Source organism: Salmo trutta, chromosome 26 (assembly GCF_901001165.1).
Source record: "Salmo trutta chromosome 26, fSalTru1.1, whole genome shotgun sequence".
Taxonomy (NCBI): Eukaryota; Metazoa; Chordata; class Actinopteri; order Salmoniformes; family Salmonidae; genus Salmo; species Salmo trutta.
Window position 1 is genome coordinate 15,186,796 of NC_042982.1, and position 27,924 is coordinate 15,214,719.

At 44.9% G+C, this 27,924-nt stretch overlaps 1 protein-coding gene across 14 annotated transcripts in view; it reads right to left on the reverse strand.

The window, feature by feature from the left end:
* Positions 1 to 27,751, reverse strand: part of LOC115163229 (histone-lysine N-methyltransferase MECOM) — a 189,881-nt gene extending 162,130 nt beyond the window's left edge. For 10 of the 14 annotated variants that reach the window (XM_029714946.1, XM_029714943.1, XM_029714941.1 and 7 more), the window contains exon 1: positions 27,299 to 27,751. In XM_029714946.1, coding sequence (XP_029570806.1) covers positions 27,299 to 27,335 — 37 coding nt within the window. In that variant the 5' untranslated portion in view covers positions 27,336 to 27,751. The remainder of the gene's footprint in view (positions 1 to 27,298) is intronic. The other 4 variants (XM_029714932.1, XM_029714940.1, XM_029714935.1 and 1 more) reach the window with 1 other exon arrangement.
* Between the last annotated feature and the right edge of the window lie 173 nt (positions 27,752 to 27,924).

Genomic DNA, 27,924 nt, shown 5'->3' on the forward strand with positions numbered 1-27,924 from the left:
AGGAAGACGGTAGCTATGGAATGTTGATGTGCTTTCGTGTGTGAGAGGGCTGATGAGGATGCAGGTGTGTCCGCAGGGACATATAGACGGACATCCAGGGTTACGGAGGGCAGACGGTGCAGGGCAGCAGGGCAAACAGGGGCACGGGGACTGATAACTACCCCTGCCAGGGAAGCTAGCGCGTGCTATCTCTCACCACTGGGGAAGGTCAGAGCATAGTAGCCGTCTAGCCAGAGACAGTAAACTGGCTGGTAAGAGCAACAATCTCATAATTGATACTCTCAGTCACACAGAGACATTGTCCAACACTTGCTCAGCTCACTCTCAAAAACATGTTCTGATAGACAGTTAATTAACGTTCAAGCATGCAAAAATACCCAGTGCATCATACACTGAGTGTACACAGCATTAGGAACACCTTCATAACATTGAGTTGCCAACAATTCCCACAGTTGTGTCAAGTTCTTGATTCACTCAAACCGGTGCGCCTGGCACCTACTACCATACCCTGTTCAAAGGCACTTAAATATTTTGTCTTGCCCATTCACCCTCTGAATGGCACACACACACAATCCATGTCTCAATAAGGGATCATAGCTTTCACCTGGATTCACCTGGTCAGTTCCTAATGTTTTGTGCACTCTGTGTAGATAGGCATTAATATATACAGATACAGACAAACACACAGATACACACAAACACAGACCATGACACAGACCAAGACACACACACAACCAGGCCCTAGGGCTTAACCCTCTCAGCCGGCTTGGCCCTCAGCCCCTGAATGTGTGCAGCACTTAAACTTTCCCCTTTCATACAGGGGGAGCACAAAGAGAGGAACACACCAGCGGGGCTGCCGATCATCCCTGCACACACACGGCTGAGGGCGGACAACAGGCAGGTCCCTGCACACACACGGCTGAAGGAGGACAACAGGCAGGTCTCTGCACACACACGGCTTAGGGAGGACAACAGGCATGTCCCTGCACACACACGGCTTAGGGAGGACAACAGGCAGGTCCCTGCACACACACGGCTGAGGGCGGACAACAGGCAGGTCTCTGCACACACACGGCTTAGGGAGGACAACAGGCAGGTCCCTGCACACACACGGCTTAGGGAGGACAACAGGCAGGTCCCTGCACACACACGGCTTAGGGAGGACAACAGGCAGGTCCCTGCACACACAAGGCTTATGGAGGACAACAGGCAGGTCTCTGCACACACACACACAGCTTAGGGAGGACAACAGGCAGGTCCCTGCACACACACGGCTTATGGAGGACAACAGGCAGGTCTCTGCGCACGCCCAACACACAACAATGTCCTCCCAGGTCCCCCTTGGCTCAGACTGGGCCCGGACCAGACGCCTAGAACGTTCTGCTCTTATGCAAGACTAGATAAATGACAATTCTTTCGAGAGGGGCATTGGGAAAAAGAGCGAGAGAGGGAGCGGCGAGGGGGTCTGTGTCTCTCTGTCTGTGCTGCAGCTGTCCCTTGGCTGGCCATGCCCCCCTCAGCAGCAGCAGCAGCAGGTTTCTGCCTTCAGAAAAAACACGCTTCATTACGTCCTCTCTCTCCCAGGAGCGGCCAGAGGCCTTTCAGCACAGATAAGCCTCTTAGACGTGAAGTAGCGCTCAGAGCGGAGTTTGAGTGACAGCAGGAAGGTTGAGCCATTCAGCGGACAATGCTTCATTCTCTGGGCTTTAATCTAGGAGGCGGACAATGATCTGTTTTCTAGGCCTCATCTCTCCCTCTCTCTCTCTTTTTCCCACAGCAGCAGTAGGTGACTGGCGGGACAGGAAGGAGAGGAGAAAGAATGGCGAGGGGTGAGAGAGAGAGAGAGAGAGGAGAGAGGAGAGAGGAGAGAGGAGAGAGAGAGAGAGGAGAGGAGAGAGAGAGAGAGAGAGAGAGAGAGGAAAGAGAGGAGAGCAAGGAGAGATTAGAGAGAGGAAATAGGAGAGAGGAGAGAGAAGAGAGAAGGAGAGAAAGAGAGAGAGAGAAGAGAGAGAGAGAAGAGAGAGAGAGATGAGAGAGGAGAGAGAGAGAGAGAGAGAGAGAGGAGAGAGAGAGAAGAGAAGAAAGAGAGAGAGAGAGAGATAGAGGAGGCTAGAGGAGAGAGAGAAGAGATGAAGAGGAGAGAGGGAGAGAGAGGAGAGGAGAGGAGGAGAGGAAGGAGAGATGAGAAGTAGAGAGAGAAAGAGAGAGAGAGAGAGAGGGAAGAGGGAGAGAGAGAGAGAGAGAGGAGAGAGAGGAGGAGAGAGAGAGAGAGAGGAGAGAGGAAGAGGAGAGAGGGAGAGAGAGAGAGAGGGAGAGAGAAGAGGAGAGAGAGGATAAGAGGAAGCTAGAGAGAGAGAGAAGAGGAGAAAGAGGAGAGGAGGAGAGAGAGGAGAGGAGGAGAGAGAGGAGAGAGTAGGATGTGAGGAGAGAGGAGAGAAGAGAGAGAGAGAGAGAGAGAGAGAGAGAGAGAGAGAGAGAGACGCTATCTCCCAAGGCCTCATGTTACCAATCAACGGTCCGGATTGAGGTGGGAGGGAATGGGAGAGGGGGTAAAGGCGAGGGCACAGGGGGCATTGAGGAGGGTGGAGCGAGGAGAGGAGAGAGAGCAGTGGGCGTAGAGGAATCAATCACAGACGTGGACAATGTGGCTGTGATGGTTCATTGGAGCTGGATGATGGACTGGCAGGTGAGCGGTGCTCGGTGACGTGACTAACTCCGCTACGACGCTTTATCTCTCTCATCTTCCCGGGCCAATGACACAGGCGTCACAGCGATCTAGCACCCATTGTGTGTCAACCTCACCGCCTATTTATAGCATGTCAACAACATGACATGGTGCATAAGAAACACTGATTAACAGAAACATTGGAAGAACGTTCAATCAACAGTTGACTGATTGCTCATATTATCTGAATCAAGAGAATGAAAGAAAAGAGATTCTATAGCCATTTAGACTAGTGAGGACTACACAGCGAGAACGTGCCAAGTCAAGTCAAGGGCCTCAGTTAGATTATTTTAGAACCACCTCACACTTCAGCCTGGTTTGTTTTGCTCCGTCGAGAGTATAAACATCCACACCTCTTTTACAATAAACAGCAGCAAAGCTGCCCGGATCCGTGGTCGTGAAGCGCTCAAGCTGAAGCTACTCACAGAGCGCAGAAGTCAGTGAAGTAACTGCATTTAGACTGACTACTGCCTTTATACATATGGATACATGTCATTCAGATCGACGACTGTAAAAACCCTTTGTGTTTCACTGACCTGTCAATCACTGGGCTACTTGCTAATCAGACCATTGCACTAAACGGTCTGATTACTCCAGTTTCGGTGTGGTTACTGTTGGACCGACTGGCTGGGTTGACACTGGCTATTCAAGCTGTTAGAGTGACTCTGATTGAAAATACAGGTACATTTTAAGAGGAACTGACAACATTTTAGTAACATGAAATATTGTAAAATCTGTTCATATATACCACCAGGAATATTATGACACCTTTTTTACATTTTCTGACAGGTGAGCACTTAGGTATGGTCATTTTCACATTTTCATACTTTTATAGAATGTGTGGGAATGACGTAGAGTAAGGCATTTGTGAAAATTCTATAGCAATATAGAGTGGGAAAGCTGCTGTGCGTTTGGACAATTAATAGACACTGCAGTAAATAAAACTTAATAAAAACCATGTCAGTCTTGTCCAGGACTGGAATCTAAACAGACCGGTGCTCCATAACCAATCAGAGCTACAGTAGACCAATATGTAAATAAGCCATTTGCCACACAGGCCTGCCATCATTCACGTTGAACTGGACTGTGTGTTAACAAGCAGAAACAACAGCGCGACATTAGACCATTAGAAAAAGCATTCGCCAAAAGCCACAAAATACACCTGAATGGATTTCTGCAAATATGTAAATACCACGGGAGTCATCTTACATTTGGGAACTTTACAGTCCCATTGATCAAACAACCATGAACAAGTAGGCTATCTCTCCCTCCCTACGATCAACTAATGTTAGCCAGAGCGAAATGAGCTGAAACCTAATGAGGCAAGAGATAAACGCTCTGAAACTTGTAGTTGGCTGTCAAAATTACAATGATAAACAATGGGGAATAGTAGCCTGCTCGCCCTTCTGCAGCTTGCCTGCCAATGCATGCTTGTCCCAACCCACGATTTGACAATTGAATATGAACTGTCTGCTCGCCCATTTGATCGATGCCAAATACATTTCATTAACAACTAAGAGATATGCATGCTAACTGTGGATAACAGTCATTCAAGTTCAGCATAGCTAGCTAGCAAAGTGATTCACATTTCTTGCTAGCTAACCAAATGACACCTGCATCTCTAACTGTAGCCACCAAAAACGATATATGAGGGGAAAAGGTTGGACCCTCGTCCATAGACATGACATCCTCCCGGCATCTAGCTAGCTAGCTAACGTTAGACTCCATGTTTTTAGTTTGCTAAATAAATAGCTACATAAATAGATACGCTAGCCTGTTAGCCAAGTTATGACAGACTTGTGATCATTGCCCTTGCAAGCTTGATTGTCTTAGTTACATCCGTTTTTGTGGGGTGACCCGGGGAGCTCTGAGGTAACGGAACGCATGAGAAAATAAATCACCTTTATAATAAAGCATTGCATGCATATCATCGCATGTGTGTAGTGGCATAGAGCAGTAGAGTAGAGGCACTTACAAAAGTTGCACACATGGGGAACATTTTAGTAGCCTAGGGTCCGGGAAAAATGTGGCCTTTTATAAAACACATTTTGTGCAATTCTATGCAATTTTACACTACTGGAGACTTTGGCAGAATCGAAATGACAGGCTGCTTTGGCCCTAACAAACTGTGAATCTGAGATCAATAAAAACAACCTTGTCTTGAATACATCAATAGAAAATACCTAGGTGTGTGGAGACATATTGTAGGATACAATACGAGGAGGAAATTAGAATAAATAATGAAGAGGCAACTCGAATGAACTTTGATCTCTTCGATCCGGCCAATTAGGTTATGGAACAAAACAGACCAAAACAGAGAGGTGCCGGATCCCTCTCCGGCAGGATCCAGCTCAAATTATACACTGCTTACTCTATGTCATTGAGTCAAATAGGACCTATTTTTAAAACCACTCATAAACTTGGTTTGTAGCATAAACTGTGAATTTCTCATTTTTTACTGATATTATAATTGTCTGTTTATTTCATATCTGCAAAGTAGTTAAAGTACTGTCACTTCCACGTTAAGAACACATTCTTATTTATAATGATGATTGTGTAGTGCCAGGTGCATTGAGAAAAAAATCTTAAATGGAAACACCAGCATACTTGTATGAGAAACATGTATGTGGTGCATACAAGAATGCCAATGCCTCAAACATTGAGTCAATGTCTGTGTGTGAGAGAGAGAGAGAGAGAGAGAGAGAGAGAGAGAGAGAGAGAGAGAGAGAGAACGATGGCCTGTTAGCCTCAGTTTCAGCTGTTAAGGAAACTTGGTGACAAGGAGGACCTTAAACCTTCTAACAACCTCCATACTTCCCCATCACTGATATCCCAATACACACACACACACACACACACACACACACACACACACACACACACACACACCCGCAAGAGCAGTCCAACATGTCCCAGCACCTTGGGTCCCCATCCCACCCCCTCTCATCCACTTCCATACATCCCTCGCACCTCATCACAATCCCAGCACCTTAACCCTTAACATCTCATACCCTCCACGCACCTTCAACCCTCCAGTTAGCCCAGAATGAAAGAATCCCTTAACTCCCTTCATGTACCAACCAACATCTGCACACATCCCAAGCACACACATTGCTACCACCATCCGATACAAACAATTGGGCTCTACACCTCCCTAGCCGTACCTTTATAGAGGTATAACCACAGACGTAAACATGTGTATTAATATGTAGGCATACACAGACTCAGAGACAGACAGACAGACAGACAGACAGACAGACAGACAGACAGACAGACAGACAGACAGACAGACAGACAGACAGACAGACAGACAGACAGACAGACAGACAGACAGACAGACAGACAGACTCACATGACAGACTAACGGAGAGGGACACACTCTCAGAGACAACCAGACAATGGACACGACAGATCAGTGTGTTTATGTCCCGCATCAGTCCCGAGCACAAACGTCCCCTTGACTACTTCCAGCCGCCCCCGTCCCACTCCTACATGTCCTGACCTCCCAGGCAGCCTTTGAACACAGACGCTTTGCTTTCTGTCACGTCAGCGTATCACAGCCCCAGAAGAGCCCCTCTCTGTCTGTGTACACGACGGACACACCGGGCAATGAATGGGCTTCTGTTGGGCCACCCTAATGACTTGGTTTAGAGATGTTGTGGCTTACGTCAGGAAACACCATTCATAATCGCTGGCCAACAGGCCTCTGTGGCCGACTGGCCCGCTCAGTGAGGGCACTGCGATTCGATCAGGCCCTCTGAGTCCCATTCAACTCCCCTCCCCCTCTCTCCAGTTTTCTTCCCCCTCCTCTCCCCCATCTTGATCTAGTTTACAGGTCTGGTGAGGGGAAAGGGGAATTTGGGGGGGGCTCTCTGATACCCAGCCATATAAAACACACCACAAGTTTTCACTGGAACTGGGTAATGAGGCTCACCTCTGACCCCTGGCTGATGACTTCCATACCTGTGGATGTGCAAGGGAATGTTAGTGTGTGTGTGTGTGTGTGTGTGTGTGTGTGTGTGTGTGTGTGTGTGTGTGTGTGTGTGTGTGTGTGTGTGTGTGTGTGTGTGTGTGTGCAGCTGGTGGCTGACAGGGACATGACTAATGAAGTCTTGGGACAGAAATAACAGGGTGGGAATTACAACACACTAAACTGAGAGACTGTAACAGGAAAAGAGAGACTGTAACAAGGAAAAGAGAGACTGTAACAAGGAAAAGAGAGACTGTAACAAGGAAAAGAGAGACTGTAACAAGGAAAAGAGAGACTGTAACAGGAAAAGAGAGACTGTAACAAGGAAAAGAGAGACTGTAACAAGGAAAAGAGAGACTGTAACAAGGAAAAGAGAGACTGTAACAAGGAAAAGAGAGGGGCAAAAGGAGAGAAGAACAAAGAAAGTCAGAGACAAACATTAAGAGAAAGAAAGGCTGAATGAGAGAGTTTGGCATGCAGAGGGCTACAGACTTAGTAACAGTGGTGTAACTAGGAGTGTGTGTGTGTGTGTGTGTGTGTGTGTGTGTGTGTGTGTGTGTGTGTGTGTGTGTGTGTGTGTGTGTGTGTGTGTGTGTGTGTGTGTGTGTGTGTGTGTGTGTGTGAGTGTAGGGAACACAGGCCCACCTGGCTACCTAGGACTGTCACCCACTGCAGACCTAAAGGTCAGGGATCAGAGTCTAGACAGAGCTGCGTGGCCTAATTACACATGAAGCGAAATAGAATGGCACACACTAAATGCTTTAACCTAAATTTCACAGGCTTAACCTTCTAAGAGATACCCAGCCTAGGCAGTGTCCAAAATGGCAACCTATTCCCTATTCCCAATATATACTTTTGACCAGGCTCCATAGGGCCCATAGGCCTCTGGTCAAATGTAGCTCACTATATAGGGAATAGGGTCCAATTTGGGATGCAGCCCTGGTGGTGATTGGGTCTGCACTCAAAAAGATTTCGCATAAAGCTTACTTAATTGATTGTATTATTTTCACTGCATCAGGGACAGCGTACACAGATGTTTCAGCTTTGCGGCCGTCTTCAGAATTATCTGAATTCACGGGTTTTACTCACCAACCAAACTTCTGGGAGAGATGGTCCCCTTTTGGTGATGGGGGAGTAGCGAGTACAAACCAGTAACCATTGGGCATTTGATAAACAGCTACATAAATCCAGCTTTGACAAGATGGTTTCACAGGAGTTTAGCATGAACTTTAGTCATTAGTGCTATGTTGTTTATAATGTCACCAATCGCATCTATCGTTCTAGAACAAAGGTCCCATTTCAGTCCAAGAGAGACAGATCTGTGACCGTGATGACCGTGTGGTCATAAGGTCGTGACCTCCTGCCACAGCCAGTGGCGCCAGCAGTGAGGTGAGAACCCCACAGACGGACTGACAGACAGACATCCTGTCTCTGGACACACAACCACAATTAAGCAGTCAAGACTGCTTGTTTTATATAGACATTTAAATTGCGTTCCTGATGACCCCCTAGCCTAGCCAACCCACTCCTACACATGTAGGGAGAGGAGACACAGTGAAAGTGACGTGTAGTTTGTGTCCGGTTCCACAGAATCAATACATGGCAGACTGACACATCCTGAAGGATCGGAAGACAACCGACATAAATCATATAGCTGGTCTTGATCACAGTGGGTGTGGGGGGGTGGGGGCAGTCTGAACATGTGATAGTTATCAGAGCAGGGGCCCCCAGGGGCCCTGAACCCTAGGAGCCTCATGGCCTTACAGGTCTGCTCCCACTGAGCCTGATCCGCATGTAGCCTTCCACCCACGCTATCCGCTGGCTTCTTCTCCCCACTGTATCAGTCCTATGTGTCCCCACAGGGCCACCGTCCGCAGGGCTGCATGCCCAAATGTAATGACAATTACATTAGCAGCAGCAGAGCATTTCATTAGAGCCAGAAGGCCCTCACGGAACAGGGGACACCTGTAATAGAATCCCCCCCAACCCCCACCACTCGCCCCCGCAGACGCACCCCTCGCCTCTTTAAACATTTAAGTCTTTGTCTGGAAGGTTTACATGCCTTCCCGAGACTGATCAAATCACAACCAAGGAATTAGATTTTATTGGCGGGACGATCGAATGCGAACACCTGGATCCGGGCGGAATACCCCCGGTACAAGATTGGATTAGCACAGAAACATCAAATAAAAAAGGAAGACGTGCAGAAAATCTAATCGGGCCGTTGTTACTCCTGCCTTTCACTCACCGGTGTGCCTCTGTGCACTGAGCAATTACAAGTGTTGTATGCAAGGGTGGAAGCGGGGGGAAATTCAGTCTGTAAACTCATCAGTCAACATACCTGGCAGTCAGAAATACAAAATGTCGATGTTAGCATGTCATTCTCCCAAACATGGATGAGGTGGGCAGTACTAGTGTGTTAGTTCTGTGAGAGGGTGGAGGTTAACTGGGCAATATGATACTGGCACACAGCCAGGCTAAAGCTTTTGGTTTGACTACTAGCATTACAGCACATCAACTTTAATTGCTGACAAAACAAAAAATCGTAAAATGCATATAGCTGAACTAGGTTAAAGGTCAGGTGATGGGAGGAGAGAGGAGCTTTTACATGGTTCCCTTAAAAACAAGAGGTGTCTGGGACAAACTGGGCGGTGAAGCTTTAGAGAGATGGAGAGAAGATGGAGGACCGGTCCTGAGGGACAGACAGACATAAGGTTAACTTGGCACCAAGGCTGCCAGAGAGACAGATCCATAAAGACTGTATAGGGGGGTGGGAGGTAAGGGAAAGGGGGGATATCTAGTCAGTTGTACAACTGAATGCATTCAACCCAAATGTGTCTGCCGCATTTAACCCAACCCCTCTGAATCAGAGAGGTTTGTGGGGGCTGCCTTAATCGACATCCACATCATAGGGGCCAGGGGTCGGCCATGTCGTCATGAGTCATCATCAGTCAGTGGCGTCCATGTTGGGGCAGCTGGGGATATAGCGGAGGGAGACAAACAGAGACGGGACCTAGTGGATGTGCTGAGAGATAGCAGCAGGATAAATGAACGTATTCTGCTGGGATATCGCCCCCAGGGAAAAGCACTGTTGTTTTATCTCCGGCTAGAGCCAAAACTGTCGCACGGCCATCAAATTGCTCGTCAACGTTCCAAAAACTTTAGGAAAACACGACGAGTGGGGGAAGAGGTGAAAATGACATTAATTGGGTTATGAAACAGTCGTAAAGCTTGTGGAATTCCTTCTGTTAGCGAGTCTGTGTTTTATTTCTGGGGGCTGTGTCAACATGGCTGGACCTCACCTCGTCCGTTCCCGTGGTAACCTGTAGGGCACTAGGGGGAACGGCGTCCTGGGAGCTGTGGCGTTATCATAAACAGACTTTTTATTCATAAGTGGTGATTATTTTCCCGGCTGCATTTTTCCCCACTGCCCACCAAAGCGAGCCGGCTTCCCCACTGCCAAAGCCTTGTACATGGAATTTAAAAAACAATGCCAGCATTAAATTCTCCAATAGGGTTCTCAATCAAACTAGAGTGTGAATGTGTCTGTGTGGTGTGTATGTGTGTGTGAGGGTGGGCAGTATTTCCTTGTGCACAACAGTGTGTGTGTGTCTGGGGGGGGGCATATTTCTCAGAGCACAGCGTCAGAGGAATACCTCCATCTCTCAGTGCCTGACAGCCTCCCCAGAACTGACCTTCAGTTCCATAACTACCTCTTCTCTCCTGCTCTCTCCTCCCTCTCTCCCTCTCTCTCTCTTCCTGGTACCCGTAGCAGCCTTTGTCATTGATCGCTGATGCGATTGGCTGCCCACATGCTCAGTAATGACATGCCCGGTCGCACAGATTAAACTGTCAGCTGTCGGCAATTGATGGGCGGGCAGAGAGTCCGTGGGCAGACACCCCACCTGCAGCCCTCCGCCCTGCCCAGCCCTGCACTGCCCATTCCTGCTATGCTTAAACCTGTACTGCTAAAGCATGCCCTGCCCAGCCCTGCCATGCTCGGCCCTACCCCGACTTACCCTGCCAAACCGTAGGTGTGTGATGAGCCATGCCAAGCCGTCACCCCAACAACCCCCTTATTACTCCCTCCCTCCCTCCCTCCCACCCCAACCCAACCCAGGCCTACGGCGATCCTCCCCGCTGCGACCCTCAGTCAGGGAGAGAGGGAGGAAACGGAGGGAGGGAGAACAAGTAGAGCTGGAAATTGAGAGTGGAAAGGGGAGGAGCGAGCTGGTGAGATATTGTAGAAAAAAAACAAGGAAGAAGGTACAGAAACAGAGATGGTAAAAATAAAAAGTGTGTGAGCTTGCCTGTGTGTGAGTGTGCATGCCTGCATATGTGTGTTGCCTTGGGACAGTGGTAGGATGAGCAGCTAGGCCAGCCTCCAGTCTGTGGGCTGGGTTGAGTTGAGCGCTCAGGGCCCACGCGGCGGCCCCGTGTTGTGCTTGGCTGGCGGTTTGTTAACTGTCAGCGCAGTATCTCTTTACACTGATGAATGGGAAGTTTCCAGGCCGTTTCCAAAGCCTCCGCTCCCCCATTCAGACGCTTCATCCACGGGAACGGGCAAGAAAACAAGGTCTCCTACGCCCTGCCAGCGTCCCTTAGGGGCCCGGGCCCAGACTGAAGCGGGACGGGGGTTAAATTTAAACTGGCCCTTGTGTAGGGGAGACAGAGAGACAGAGGAGGAGAAAGAGACACAGAATGAAACAGGGAGAGAGAGAGAGGGAGAGCGAGAGAGAGAGAGAGGGGGAAAGAGGCTGAGAACGAGTGCAGGCTTTTGAAGAATAATAGTCTTCTGAGCAGAGAGAAACATGTGAATGTCCCTGGTGGAAGGGTTTGGGTTGGGTATGTGAGCCAGAGATAAAATCGATTAGCTTCTCCAGTGACCCGGAGAACACAGGGGGTCCTGGTCCAGCCTGGGCCCTGACAGAGCCCCTACGGGCCCACTGTCTCCTGGTTCTGTGGACACTGGGGTGAACAAGTGGTGCCCTCCTGTCAAACTGAGCCCCCAAGCAAAGAAGAAACACACTACCTCACCACTTCACTGCTCTCTGATTCTGAGAGAGATGGGGGGATAGAGGTGGGGAGAGAGAGAGAGGGAGGGAGGGGGAGAGGGCGAGAGAGAGAGAGAAAGTGTTGGCTGGCTTGTGTCGGTTAGAATCAGAGTTTAAACAGGGAGGAAGAGGAGAAAGAGAAAGGGAGTTGGGCCTGTGTGTTTGTTCCAGAACTGTAGTCCACAATCCCTCTCTACTCGACCCAAAGCTACAACTGTTCCCCAATCTGTACAGCCAGGTCACCCATGATACAAGACAGTATTCAACGTCCATCCATGTCTGAGGACGTCGGGAGATGATGTAGAAATTGGCCATTAGGGGCAACAGTGAGCGCAGTTACTTTCAAGTAGATTTCCGTTCTGCTAAAGTGTTGTGGACAGGAATGGTGGATAGGTGTAAGCATTTACCTCTAATTCCAAAGGTTGCAAGTTCAAATACAGCGACAGAAAGTTACTTTTGTTTTAAGCCTATCCCAAACTTTAACCCTTATCTTAAACATTCAAAGTTAATGCTCAACCTTAAGATTTCGAAATTCGGAGTTGATACCCAAACTTTAAGGTTAAAAACTTCGCAATTTGATGTTTGCAAGAACTTCGAAATGTGAAGTTTGAAAAACATGGCTGAACGTCTAATTCTGACGTGAGACTGTGAGAGCAAGTTGATCTGTAGCCTAAGCCCGTGCTTCTCCACTCACACCACACCAAGGCCTCGTTCCAATCACATCACATGACATCCCCTTTAAATACAGACCTCTTAAAAGAGCACACCTTTTCTTCCCAGCTCATTGTCAACGATCTGACCTTTGGGTTCACTGAGTGGAAAACAGTGTCTGTGTCAGTTAGCTGCAGCTTTCCAAGCAGTGTTAGAATAATATTGCTACAGGGCCGGGAGGGATGCTAACGTTAATCAAAACAGGACATCCTAAGGAGGACGGGTAGGTTCGCTCTACCGCTGGCTTTGTTTTTGTGTTTGTGGATGGGCGACAATCCCAGGAAGCCCAGAGAGAGGCTCATCAAAGCACCGAGCGGGGGCCAACGGCAACGCGATTGGCTGGAATGCGCCTCGGAAAGGAATCTCCACTGTCTCTATTGTTCTCCAAAGTTTTTCCTCAGTCTCATCATCCCAATCACATTGCTGCATTGCCGCGGGATGTCCAGTAAACCGCCAGGTACAGACACAGCACTAATCAGCCAGCCCCGCATTCCTTTCAACAAGCACATTCTTTCCCCCCACTGCGACCCTGGCCGACCGTCAACACACACACACACACACACACACACACACACACACACACACACACACAGGAGGAGGAAATGATGCAGACACATCTCAGAGGACAGGGGGACTACATGTTCCCGTCCCTCACACCTGAGGGCGTCGAGGGGTGCCAGACTACCATGTGGAAGTTCTTCACGTCACGAAACATCTGGAGCATTCATCAACATATCGCCATTCCAACACTGACAAGACAGAGGCTATCGGCAACAATCAGGTAAAGCTTCCATCAGAAACGACCCGGGGCTTTGATCACGTCTCCCTCCCCTCATCTCTCCTGCCCTGAGGGGTCAGAGGTCACCGGTTAATGAGGTTCCAGGCTGGATAGTGGGGGCTTTGGTGTGGCTGAGAAGAAAGGTGTACACTACAGCCCCCCCCCCCCCATCCTCCCTCTCACCATTCCTTCTCAGCTACAGATGGGCATGACCTGATCTCTTTTTCTCCCTCTCTTTTTTCTTCCCCTGAGTTAATCATAATCGAGTGCCTCCAGCTGCAGCCCTGGAGCGCTCCCCAATACCCGCCCTCAAATCCGTCCCCGCCTGTCGGGAGATCCCACTGCGCTGGAACACTGTTATCGCCGTTCTCACAAAGAGATTGTTGGATAATTCCTGTTTGTGGCTGCGATCCAGTCCGGTATGAGAAAGAAAGGACCCGCTCTGCCTGGCAGCACTCCCAATATTTCACAACAGAGACATTATTAAGAACAACATGCAAAAATGCAGACAAACGGAGACATATGCAAGCACACACACTGTTGTACACATGCACACCTACATCATACACACTGTCTGGCTGTACACACCTTAGCACACCAGCCAAACCCTATATCTATGAGGGATGTAGCCTACTGTACTGTAGAGGGAGTGAGAGAGTTCACTCACTTGTTGTCCACACATGAACAAGCTCACATATAGTGCATTCGGATATTCAGACCCCTTCACTTTTTCCACATTTTGTTACGTTACAGCCTTACTCTAAAGTAGATTAAATAAACTTTTCCTCAACAATCTACACACAATACCCTATAATGACAAAGCAAAAAACGTTTTTAGACATTTTTGAAGAAAAAACAGAAAAACCCAGAAGTACCTTATTTACATAAGTATTCAAACCCTTTGCTATGAGACTAAATTGAGCTCAGGTGCATCCTGTTTCCATTGATCATCCTTGAAATGATTCTACAACTTGATTGGAGTCCACCTGTGGTAAATTCAATTGATTGAACATGATTTGGAAAGGCACAAACCTGTCTATATAAGGTCCTACAGTTGACAGTGCATGTCAGAGCAAAATTCAAACCATGAGAATGAAGGAATTGTCTGTATAGCTCCGAGACAGGATTGTGTCGAGGCACAGATCTGCAGCATTGAAGGTCTTCCCTGTGGCTCAGTTGGTAGAGCATGGTGTTTACAATGCCAGGGTTGTGGGTTCGATTCCCACGGGGTGCCAGTACAAAAAAATGCATTAAATTAAATGTATGAAATGTATGCATTCACTACTGTAAGTCACTCTGGATAAGAGTGTCTGGTAAATGACTAAGATGTAAAGTCCCCAAGAACACAGTGGCCTCCATCATTGTTAAGTGGAAGAAGTTTGAAACCACCAAGTCTCTTCCTAGAGCTGGCTGCCTGGACAAACTGAGCAATCAGTGGAGAAGGGCCTTGGTCAGGTTGGTAACCAAGAACCTGATGGTGATGCTCCAGAGTTCCTCTGTGGAGATGGGAGAACCTACCAGAAGGACAACCATCTCTGCAGCACCACCAATCAGCCCTTTATGGTAGAGTGGCCACTCCTCAGTAAAAGGCACATGAAAGCCCACTAGGAGTTTACCTAAAGACCCTCAGAAACAAGATTCTCTGGTCTGATGAAACCAAGATTAAACTCTTTGGCCTGAATGCCAAGTGCTCATCACCTGGCCAATACCATCCCCGTGGTGGCAGCATCATGCTGTGGGGATGTTTTTCAGTGGCAGGGACTGGGTGACTAGTCAGGATCGTGTGAAATATGAACGGTGCAGTGACGCTCCCCATCCAACCTGAAAGTGCTTGAGAGGATCTGCAGAGAATAGGAGAAACGCCACAAATACAGGTGTGCCAAGCTTGTAGAGTCATACTCGAGGCTGTAATTGCTGTCAAAGGTGCTTCAACAAAGTACTGAATAAAGGGTCTGAATACTTATGTAAATGTGATATTTTTAATACATTGGCAAACATTTCTAAAAACCTGTTTTTGCTTTGTCACTATGGGGAATTGTGTGTAGATTGATGAGGAAAAACAACTATTTAATCAATTTTAGAATAAGGCTGTAGCATAACAAAATGTGGAAAAGGTGAATGGGTCTGAATACTTTCCAAATATTCTATATACTTATGGCAAATGTATTCGTCACACGTGCCGTTTACAGCAGGTATAAAAGGTGCAGCGAAATTCTTACATGCTAGCTCCCTCAACAATGCAGTACACCTTTACAAAAGAGTGCAGGTGTAAATAACACTCGTAGAAAGCACCAGGTTGTCTTTGATTTCCATAAAATAGATGGAAGACCCTTTATTTAACCCACTCGCTCCACATCCACCCAATGCTACAACCCTCCCCAGACCAGAGTGCCTGTAGTAGTGTGAGAGTTTGGTGTGACTGTGACTGTGAGGGATTGTGCTAGCATGGTGGTGACGCTAGCTGATACCTAGCCTGGGTCCCATCTGTAATGACAAGGAGTTGGCAAGGCGGCACAAACAGATCTGGGATCCAGGCGAGCTGATACCTGCTCCAGGTAATGGATTGGAGCAGTTACTTGATTGAAGTCCTTTAATTAGCTAAGGGATGTCGTTTCTCCACACGTACCAACCAATCATATTGCCTCATTAATTGAGGGGAAAGAGACTGCACCATCAGCAATGTGTCCACGCAATAACTACTGCACTCAGACACACAAATCAATCAGATGTTTGGGGAACGGTTCGAACAAACAGGAATGGAATCTTATTCATACATAAGAGGAAATGTTTCTTTATGTTTCTTTATCTCCCTCTCTTTCACTCTCTCTGTATCTTCCTCTCTTTCTCTCTCTCTAACACACACACACGCACGCACACACGCATCTATAAAAATATGCTTAGCTTGGGCCTGCTGTTGATAATGACCTCAGCCTTGGCACCCGAGTGGCCCAGACTGTAGTCGCCGGGCAGACTGTAGCCTTTTGTGTTAACCTCCCTATCTCTAACTCACTGACCTTTGGGAAGAAAGCAGAAATGACTTTTTATTTAGAAGGGGGTAAGGTTAGCTCATTGTTCTGTGTTGGTACGGTTTCCCTGCGGTAAACACACTGGTTCCCAGGCTTGACATGGGTCCCCCTCCTCCATCCCCCCAGCCTCCTCCCTTGGTGTTCCCACACTCTGGGTCGCCGTGACATAGACCTACCCTCCTCCCTCCCGCCTCACCCATCACAGCACAGTGCCGCGTACACACACACACACACACACACACAGAGCACATCACTTGATGCTACAAATACACTCACTTTTTTAGCTTCCACTTCACTATATAACAAGCCGCACAAACACACACTCACAAACGTATAGGTTTATTTGTCTTTCTTTAAACAGTGATTGGAGATGCCAGACTCTGCAGTAGATAGAGTGAGAGGAGGGGATGTTGTGACACGGGTCCCTAGGGCTACCCACTGAGCCGGGCCCCCAGGGACTAACCCAGGGGACGTGGGGCTCCTGAAGCCCACTGACAGGGCCATCCTTCATCGCCCTGACAACAACACATAAACAAACCACTAACCTAGTGACTAGGCCTAACTGTTTACAGCATAGAGGTATGGTCACAGTGTCATTAACATCAGAGACCTGGTGGGGTGGGGGGGGGTCTCTGACACAGTGGGTGAGGAGAGTGGACGGGCGACTCATGCAGACGGGGGCGTTGGTGGATGAGGGGGGCTGTCTCACTGTCCCCCTGCACTCCCAGGACCCAATAGGCCTACACGTTACCACATTTAAACATAGGCATGCACACACGCGCACACACACACAGAGTGATGCATGTTTTTTTGTGCACATACTACACAAGCACAACATGTTAATGTTACAACGACCATACACTGAGATGACTGACTACCGAGACAGGCAAATACAGTAGTCTACCACTCTTATCTGACAGATGGGTTTCTTGAACATTTCAACATCTCAAAGTAGCCAACATTTTGGTGGGATATGACTGGTTTGTTCCCTGATGTGTTTCCCAAAAAAAGTTTTAAGGTTTTCCTTATACTACCAAACCATGCAGCCCCCACTTTTTTCCCCAAAAAAGACAGCCTACTAATTGGGTTGAGAATAAGAAAGGTCTATATTAAAATCAGACCTATACATTTGGAAGAAATATTTAGGCCAATGAATGAACAACGTAATGTATCCCATTTTAGACTTTAGGCCTATACTTTCAGGAGCTGAAGCGGGAGATAATATTAACATATTTTCATCCACAATGCGCATGAAATATGACGAGTTGAGACGGATCATTGCGCAGGGAGATACAGAACATTTGTTTACCGAACTTTGGATGTAAACGGAGCGGGAGTGCATGCAAAGAGTGCTGCGACGGGACAACGACTATTTAACAGGGTCTCTCAGCTCGCACCCACTTCCTCTCACCTTTTAAATGGCACGATACATTAACCCTTTTAATGAGGTCCGCCAGACAAACGCGAGATGCATGGCCCATTGCACAATGCAAGGAGGAAGCGCTGACAGGCAGAATGCGCCGCGCGCTTTCACACCAACACATACATGCACTTACGAGCGCAGAATTAAAGCTAATTTATTGGCGCGAGTTGACGGTAGGTGGGGGCGTTACACAAACTCACTTCCTTGACAACTTCCTTCACAATAGCTTTGCTCCGTAAGCACAAGAAGTATGAAAGCCCTGATGTCTGCGGAGGCTGCATCGCAGGAAATGCTGTACGGTCAATTTGACCATGCAATGCCTATTACACTCTTTTAAAGGGTTCACATGGTCAATCTGTAATCTGCATTGGCCGTACAGCATTTACGGTGACACGTTGTGAAGAGCTGTTGTGAAGGAAGCTGTCAAGGAAGTTAGTTTGTGTTTACACAGGACCTCGCGCCCTAACCTACCATAAACCAATCATGTCAATGTGGAGCTATACTGAGCCCTCCACATTGTTACATTTGAGAGGCACACAGCGATGCGGTTCAGAGTTTAATTTTACCTGCATGCCTCCAGATGAATTGCGTCACACCGTGCATACAGTTCCTCTGTCCACATTTCGGTTCAAACATAAATTGGCTTTTAGGCCAGCCTACATGCACGCACACACACATCTATCTATCTATCTATCTATCTATATATATATATATATATATATACACACACACACACACACACACACACACACACACACACAGTGCATTGGAAAGTATTCAGACACCTTGACTTTTCCACTTTTTGTTATGTTAAAGCCTTATTTTAAAATTGATTAAATCAAATGTTTCCTCATTAATCTACACAAGATACCCCATAATGAAAAATTGAAAACAGGTTTGTAGAAATGTTTGCAAATGTATTAAAAATTAAAACAGAAATACCTTATTTACATACGTATTCAGAACCTTTGCTATGAGACTCGAAATTGAGTCTCATAGCAAATGTCTTACTGTGAAGCATGGTGGTGGCAGCATCATGATGTGGGGATGTTTTTCAAGAGCAGGGTCTGTGAGACTAGTTAGGAAACCTGCTCCAGAGCACTCAGGACCTCAGACTGGGGCTAAGGTTCACCTTCCAACAGAACAACGACCCTAAGCACACAGCCAAGACAATACTGGTGAGGCTTTGGGACAAGTCTCTGAATGTCCTTGAGTAGCCCAGTCAGTGTCTGGACTTGAACCTGATTGAACATCTCTGGAGAGACCTGAAAATAGCTTGCATCGATGTTCCCCATCCAACCCGACAGCTTGAGAGGATCTGCAGAGAAGAATAGGAGAAACTCCCCAAATACAGGTGTGCCAAGCTTGTAGTGTCATACCCAAGAAGACTCAAGGCTGTAATCGCTGCTAAAGGTGCTTCAACAAAGTAGTGAGTAAAGGGTCTGAATACTTATGTAAATGTGATATTTAAATAAAAAAATATCTACATTTGCAAAAATGTCTAAAAACCTGTTTTCGCTTTGTCAAGATGGGTTATTGTGCGTAGATTGATGAGGGGAAAAAAACTATTTCATCCATTTTAAAATAAGGCTGTAACGTAACAAAATGTGGAATGTGTCAAGCAGTCTGAATACTTTCCGAATGCACTGTATACACACACACACACACACACACACACACACACACACACACACACACGCACACACACACACACACACTTTACATTGATGAGTAAGGTATAGTGACTCAATTTTACCCAGTTCTCAATAGCATGTCCTCAACACACAGAGTCGACCTGCAATCTTAAAACTATTATAGCTTATTCCAATCAGCTTTAGCTAGGCTTCACTCCTGCCTCTGAGGGAATACTAACCCACTAAAGAAATTAGGGAACAAAAAATAACCTAATAATCAAAATAAAACAAATGTTTTTCAACGTTTTTATTTAGAAATGTCAAATACATTTAATACAATTTCAAATGCAGTGCATGGCGAGACATTGATTTATGGACTATTCACATAAACTGACACACACAGCAAATTTGCAAGTGTTAAAATCTCGGTGACAAGGTTAAAAGTGTTGTGAGTGTTATATCTGAGTGTTGACTCTAGTGGGGTTAACACCAGTGGGATTGAAATGGATACCACATGAATTATTTGAATCACAGTTGAATCAACACTGCATGGTGTTGTTGTTACTGGACTGTGTTGAGTTCATTTCCGTTAATTCTCTCAGAGTGAAAAAGATGTGGGAGGGGCCTCATTATCATTCTTCCCAGAATGCTTTGTTGCAGGTTGAGTTTTAGAATAGTTTGTTTTAATATCTATGTTTCTGCATGCACATTGATTGATTCATTGATCTTGTACTATACACCAATAAATAACTGACATTTTTCTGAACAAATCCAATATGTAAGGGGTTGGACGTATTTTACCCGTTACTGAGATGGTTGTTCCACTTTAGATGGTTTAGGTAGTTTTGTCAAGCAAATCATTCACCCTGCCAATCTTTCTAAATGCAGGTTGTGGTGAGTTTTAAAAGGTTCCAATTTTGGGATGTTCTTCTTCTGGCTTCGTTCTGATAGGCATTACTAATCACTTACAAACTGTTTTATTGTGACTTGCAGGTCTGATGTGGACCAGGAGCCAAGTTTATAAAGTCACAATGTTGAGGGTATCTAGACCATAACCAAAGGGCTTTTCAAATACATCATATATGGTCACCATGGGTTAACTTTTAAACTCAAACACATCAATTTAGGCAATCATTTGATAGACACTTCAGGACATAAACCTATTGAATGCAATAACCATATTTCTGTCACTAACAAACACAGTCATGGGTGGGTATTGCTCATGTTCACGTGAAAGGCATGCTGGGAAATATGCGAATAAGGCTTTACAAAACACTAGGGGTGTTAGTCTGTGAACACTTGGAAAAATGTTAGTTTAACACTATTTCGATGGGTACATATAATTTAGAAGTGCGGCATGAGCATGCCTAATATCCTCTCATTGTTTCAAACCTATGTCGTTCATATATGTGTGAATAAACCAAAAGTATTTTGTTTTAAATACATGGATGTGCATTGGAAAATTACAATCCAATTCAGCATTCATATGAGTCTTATATCTTCTTTTTGAGGACATTACAAGTGGTGCACCATGGGTCAGACATCTCACACTACCCCCTGAGCATTTAGTTGAGAAGTAATTTTGGAAACATGGAGTTACCTTAAGCCTATAGTCCTAGCTGAGAATATTTTCTGTGGGGAACGGCACTAAGGGTGAGTTTGAACAAATACACTTCTATTACCACCTCTCCACCTACACATTCAACACTGTTTCAGATAACATTTGCTACCAGTCTACATAGTGTTAAAGTTACTCTACAGGTAGTGTCACATTTTCAGAGTTAATTTGACACAAAATAGTCTTTGACTTAAAATTCACACATAAATGTGTAATAATATTTAACACTGGTTTAGTTACACTCTCCAGTGTTATTTCATCACTGAATTGAGTTGAATTTACACTGCAATGCCTGCATAATTTTACACTCCAATTTAATTCCGACACTAGAGCTCATTGACTCCTCATAATGTTGAAAATACTCATCCTGGGTTAAAATAAGTCAACACTGTAATTTTTACACCCCCTTTTTTACGGTGTACCAACTCCCCCTCCATTAACTCACTCCACTATGTTTTATCATCTGCCTGCCATGCGCACATCAATCGAGATTGAGCACAAACACTCCCTGTTGAGCGACGAGACCTACATGTCTCTGAACAGAACTTATCCGGACAGGCCGCACACTGAACACATTTACCCGCAGACCTCTTATGGGGAGTCTGGGAATTTAAATATTCACTGTTGACATTGTGCAGAGCTGGCTACAGGCCAGAACGAGCTATTAGAACATTCACATTCTCTTCCTCTGATTTAATAGGTAGCCTAGAAATCCTCCTCTTACATCTTGAGTAAATAATAATATTTAAATATCGCTCAAATTATCCCCCCATTCTCAGATTGTAAGAAATGATTTAGAACTATGGAAGTGCGGACCGGCTGGTGCTGTAGCCTGGCACATTCCTTCAAAGGACTGTTAATATTTAGACCGATTGCAGCAGGCGCCAACACCAGTACTAAATGCAATACAAAACCATTGTTGATGTGTGTGTGTGCGTGTGTGCGTGTGTGTGCGTGCATGCGTGCCCTTTGCCTGGTCAGTGATCCCAGAAAAATATGCATATCGTTTGCTTTTCAAGCATATTCTGTAAATATGCCAATACTGGGCCATGTTGCCATAAACAACAGTCTGTAAGAGATCCTGATGAGAGGGGACCGTCTGCTGGGTTTATTTCATACCGTCTTGACCGATCCTCGGTGCCAAAGGCACCGCAATGACACCGAAGTTCACGAGACAAATCCATGAAGCACAAGACATAAAAAATGAGTGTCCCTGTCTGTATACTGTAGCTCTTAAAGTTCTTCCTGACAAACTTTTCATATTAAAAGTAGGCCTATGGTTATAAAGCTCTTCGACTCGCATTGGTGTTGTCAAGTGAATGTGACTCATTTAAGTGTATTTTGAACGTCAAATCTAATTGTCCAATCATTTCCCTTCTGAATATTATTTTGGTGAGCATTTTGAAACACACTGACAATATAATATCCAACCAAAAATGATAAAACGGATGTGAAAAATGTATCTCATTTATTCAGTATCTTGCACTGAACAAAATCCACAAATACTCGCATAATCCCTGGGGGGGGGTTCTCTAATACAAAAAGGCAGCACACAACATGCACACAACATGTAAACTGGATATATTTCTACATGAATAACACCTTTATCTTTGAGTCAGGGCCTCCTTTCCCAGAACCTTCGTAGTGTTAAGATCATCGTTAGAACCTTCTTACAAAGTATCTTTACTTGCCACGGTGTTACCCAGGGCATTCGTAAGTAACGTGGCTCTTAAAAAACCTTTGCACATCTATGACTGATCCAGACCCCTCGTAGAGCAGCCAAAGAGCATTATTAGATATATTTTTTTTTTTCCCTTCTGCATCACTTTATTCACATAAGATCGCCACTAAACATAGAATCAAGATGTTTAGGCTATCTGTCTGACTGTGACTGCCAGGGTCGGCTCTAGGCATACTTAAGCAGTCGCTTAGGGCCCCGATGATAGAGGGCACCAGACCAGAAAATTATAAAAGATATACAGTACCTGTCAGAAGTTTGGACACACCTACTCATTCAAGGGTTTTTCTTTATTTTCACTATTTTTTACATTGTAGAATAATAGTGAAGACATCAAAATTATGAAAAAACACATATGGAATCATGTAATAACCAAAAAAGTGTTCAAATATATTTTATATTTGAGATTCTTCAAAGTAGCCACCCTTTGCCTTGATGACAGCTTTGCACACTCTTGGCCTTATCTCAACCAGCTTCATGAGGTAGTCACATGGAATGCATTTCAATTAACAGGTGTGCCTTGTTAAAAGTTAATTTGTGGAATTTCTTTCCTTCTTAATGCCTTTGAGCCAATCAGTTGTGTTGTGACATGGTAAGGGTGGTATACAGAAGATAACCCTATTTGGTAAAAGACCAAGTCCATATTATGGCAAGAACAGCTCACATAAGCAAAGACAAACGACAGTCCATCATTACTTTAAGACATGGAGGTCAGTCAATGTGGAACATTTCAAGAACTTTGAAAGTTTCTTCAAGTGCAGTCGCAAAAACCATCAAGCGCTGCAGAGGATAAGTTCATTAAAGTTAACTGCACCTCAGATTGCAGCCTAAATAAATGCTTCACAGAGTTCAGTAACAGACACCTCTCAACATCAACTGTTCAGAGGAGACTACGTGAATCAGACCTTAATGGTCGAATTTCTGCATAGAAACCCCTACTAAAGGACACCAATAAGAAGAAGAGACTTGCTTGGCCCAAGAAACACGAGCAATGGAAATATGTCCTTTGGTCTGATGAGTCCAAATTTGAGATTTTTGGTTCCAACCGTTGTGTCTTTCTGAGATGCTGAGTAGGTGAACGGATGATCTCCGCATGTGTGGCTCCCACCGTGAAGCATGGAGGAGGAGGTGTGATGGTGTGGGGGTGCTTTGCTGGTGACACTGTATGTGATTTATTTAGAATTCAAGGCACACTGAACAAGCATGGCTACCACAGCATTCTGCAGCAATGTGCCATCCCATCTGGTTTGCGCTTAGTGGGACTATCATTTGTTTTTCAACAGGCCAATGACCCAAAACACACCTCCAGGATGTGAAAGGGCTATTTGACCAAGAAGGAGAGTGATGGAGTGCTGTATCAGATGACCTGGCTTCCACAATCACCTGACCTCAACCCAGTTGAGATGGTTTGGTATAAGTTGCACCGCAGAGTCCAAGGAAAAGCAGCCAACAAGTGCTCAGCAAATGTGGGAACTCCTTCAAGACTGTTGGAAAAGCATTCCAGGTGAAGCTGGTTGAGAGAATGCCAAAAGTGTGCAAAGCTGTCATCAAGGCAAAGGGTGGCTCCTTTGAAAAATCTAAAATATATGTTGATTTGTTTTACACTCTTTTGGTTACTATGATTCCATTTGTGTTATTTCATAGTTTTGATGTCTTCACTATTATTCTACAATGTAGAAAATAGTAAAAATAAAGAAAAACCTTTGAATGAGTAGGTGTGTCCAAACTTTTGACTGGTACTGTATATTCAATATATATTATTTTTGAGATAACTCATTTTGGGTGTCAACTTACTGTTGCGAGTTAGAATAGTAGAATACACAAGGTGAAATTGTTATATTTGGATGTGCATCAGAAGTACTTCTCTTGTTATGTCAGTCACTGACAGTCACTCAATTAGCCCATGTCAGTTAACCATTTTTAGATTGGTAAGTTAGTCTAGTCAGCTATCTAAACTTGTAGTAATCATGGTTGAATTATGGACCAGGCATGAAGGGCACTTGGCCAGGGGCCCTGACCTCCAGGGGGCCCCTATTGATTTTGTAAGTCACTCTCACTCAAATATCATATTAACATGGCATAAGTAAAAAATGTGTTGGAAAATAGCTGTAAAACTGCAAATTTTTCTATCCACACCATGGCAAAATTTCTAGAATTGCATTATTATTATTATTCTTATTTTTTTTAACTGTAAAATATTCTCTCTGCCCAATGGCAAAATGTGTAGAATTGCACCAAAGTTACTTTAAAACTGCAACATTTTCTCTGCACCCCATGGCATAATGTGTAGAATTGCAGGAAATTGCAACAACATTTCGCATAGGGCCCCCAAAAGGCTTGGGCCACACCTGGTGACTGCAGATAACTTCAGAATGAAGTTGATGCTTCAAATGAGAACAGAGATGACTGCATTAAAAGATACATAGGCTACATGCCTATCTATATAGGCCATATGTACAATATATTTGTTCTATTTTAGTTATATTTTGCGACAAGGCTACTGTCTGTGATTTTTGCCTAAATGTATTTCATGTGTGACAATATGTGGGCAACGATGTGCCTAATCTGTGATTTAGAGCATTATTATTGGGTACGCATAATGAGCCGCCTCAATATCCTATTTGTAGCCATAGGTGGTAACATCTCTCTAGATTAGAAGCTGATCCATCGTCAGTATTATGGAATAATTAGAATGTTAATGTTGATTTGAATGGAGAAAGCTGATCCGAGAGCAGCTCTGCTTTTCTTCCAATTCTATCAGCATCGACACATGGTCTAACCATGCACTTAGCGAACGTTCTCTCTACGTGCTTGTTTGGGAAACACTTTAAAAAGTTGGCTCGTAAATAACGATGCATCTGGTACGATTATCGTTAAGTTACATCGCAACTGGGAAACGATGCCCAGAATTGTTTGAACTAACAAAACACTCACAATTCGATTTTCTAAATTAAACTGCTGGTTGGATGAGTGTCATCCACTGAGTGTAGTGTGTAGGCCTAAATCAAGTAGGCTAACATCCTAAAGAGGAAAGGGTTTTAAGGTCCTTTCTCCTCTGTCTGAACTCCAGAAAGGTCCAGAGAAATGATCCATGTGTAGCAGAAATATATAGACAGAAAGGGACGCGCACACACACAAACACACACAATGAGATGACTGTCAGGTTTCGCGGACGTTTATTGAAAATATTACACCTGCGAACCCTGGCTCCAGGACTGCAACCTACCGATGTTGACCTATGGCTACACTGTTGTCCAGACATGAGGAAACTATCATTAAAAACATTCAAATCATATACTTCAAATTACAACGTTTTTTTCTCTCTGAAAAATACTGTAAAAACTTAGACAACAGGCTATACACATTCATAAAGGTTAAACACAATTGGAGATGTTAGTGACTCGGAAAATGCAATTAAATTGCCGATACACAATTTGAAATAATTCTCGAAAACGTTTATACTTGTGTAGCCTAAACTACTTGAAGGAATGTAAATAATGATTATAGCTACTGCATCCGCTTGCCATTTTGCTGATAGGCCTACATTTTATATAAACATTGTTGTGCATTTTGGTAGATTGCTGTAGACCACAATAACAGTTTATTGGAGTAAACACTTTTTACCCAAATCAGTGTGTTGCTCCAAGGGGGTTGAATTGCTTCCAGAACTCAGACTAATAATTTAACCAATTCACAATTAGAAAATGTGTTTATTAGGCTACTCAATATTGGTGTTCAAAACCTCGGTGCCCCTCAATGTGCAGTGGTAAAATACAAATAACTTCAACTTATTAAGGTGCGGGAGGCAGTGGTTGATCAAGAACTGGCATTACATTTCTGCCTAACATAAAGACGTAAACACGTTTCGTACCCAAACCGTAACATTAATTCTATAACAAAGATGATTTACTTGTTGCTCAAACTAAATGCACCATAATAAAGATACAATACAGCGCAATAACCCAAAGCTATAACGTAATGATAGGTAGAGCGAACACCCCATAAGCATTTATTCTATGATACCTCTGGCAGGGCAAAAATATATGTTTTGGGCATTTTGTCGTTGCGCCAGCAATGGTACCTGATTATATTTAAATGTATAAGTCTTTCATTCTGGATCTTTCGTTTCCTAAATCTGAATGAGCCAACCTGCCTTTTCAAAGTCGCTCCTGCAAATTGAAGTGGCCAGAAACCAAGCGCGTGCAACAACAGCGTCGCAGGACGGGATGAGAATTGGCCAACGCTGTAGCGCCCACTACACAAAGCACAACGCAATAACGATAGTAGTTCGTTCCCTGGGAAGTGCCTCTCCCGTTTGCACAACTTTTTAATACTTATAACGCCAATTTCATTTTTCAGAATTCGCGAAACTAACTGGCACTGACAGCATCAACTCGAAACCGCTGAACCAACTTGTCCAAACTGTACCGCTGAACCAACTTCTCCAAACTGTACCGCTGCTCAGTCGTGAGTGGGAGATATTTTCTACTGACACTCATGTAACAAGATACAATATATTGTACCTCATTTGTATATGCGAAACAGCATTGATAACTGAGATATAACTACACATTTACAAGATGGCAGTTTCAAAAGGCAAAGAAAGGGATATTGCACCTACTTGTGGCCAGTTTCCGTGCCCTGCCTTTGGACCTCATGATGCCAGTCTTTCGGCGTGGGTTTGTTAGATTTTTTCTTGGATCTTTTCCTCCTTTTTCTTTTTTCTCTGTCCTTTTCTCTGTGTTTCTCAATCCAGACTCGCTATCTCTCCAGCATTGTCAGTTTGGACACCTTCGCACATGCGCATAACAAAACTACCAGCACTGCCAAAAAAGTTTGGAACGATTTATCTCTTGATATGACTGATCTAGTTAGATGGCAATCGGAGAGAGATCCCTTCGTGTCAGATCTTTAAAGATCACTGAGTCAGAAATGGAGACGCCACGACCCCGGATCTACGGAGAGCCGGACACATTTATTATAATGAATTATTATTCTCAAACTTTTAACATGCATGCCTACCTATTGTGCTCAAATGAAATCACATTCATGAATGCTTGGCTAAATTACTAATGTGAAACGTTTTCATTAAATGTTTTATACGTTTTAATTGTGTTTTGACCATCACAGCGACCACTATGAAATGAATGAATCCCTCCTCCCCTCTCCTGGTATGTGGGCAGTTGAACTGACAGCTCTAATATGAGGCTGTCCGAAGCTTTTTTTTGTGAAGTGGTGACAATTCTT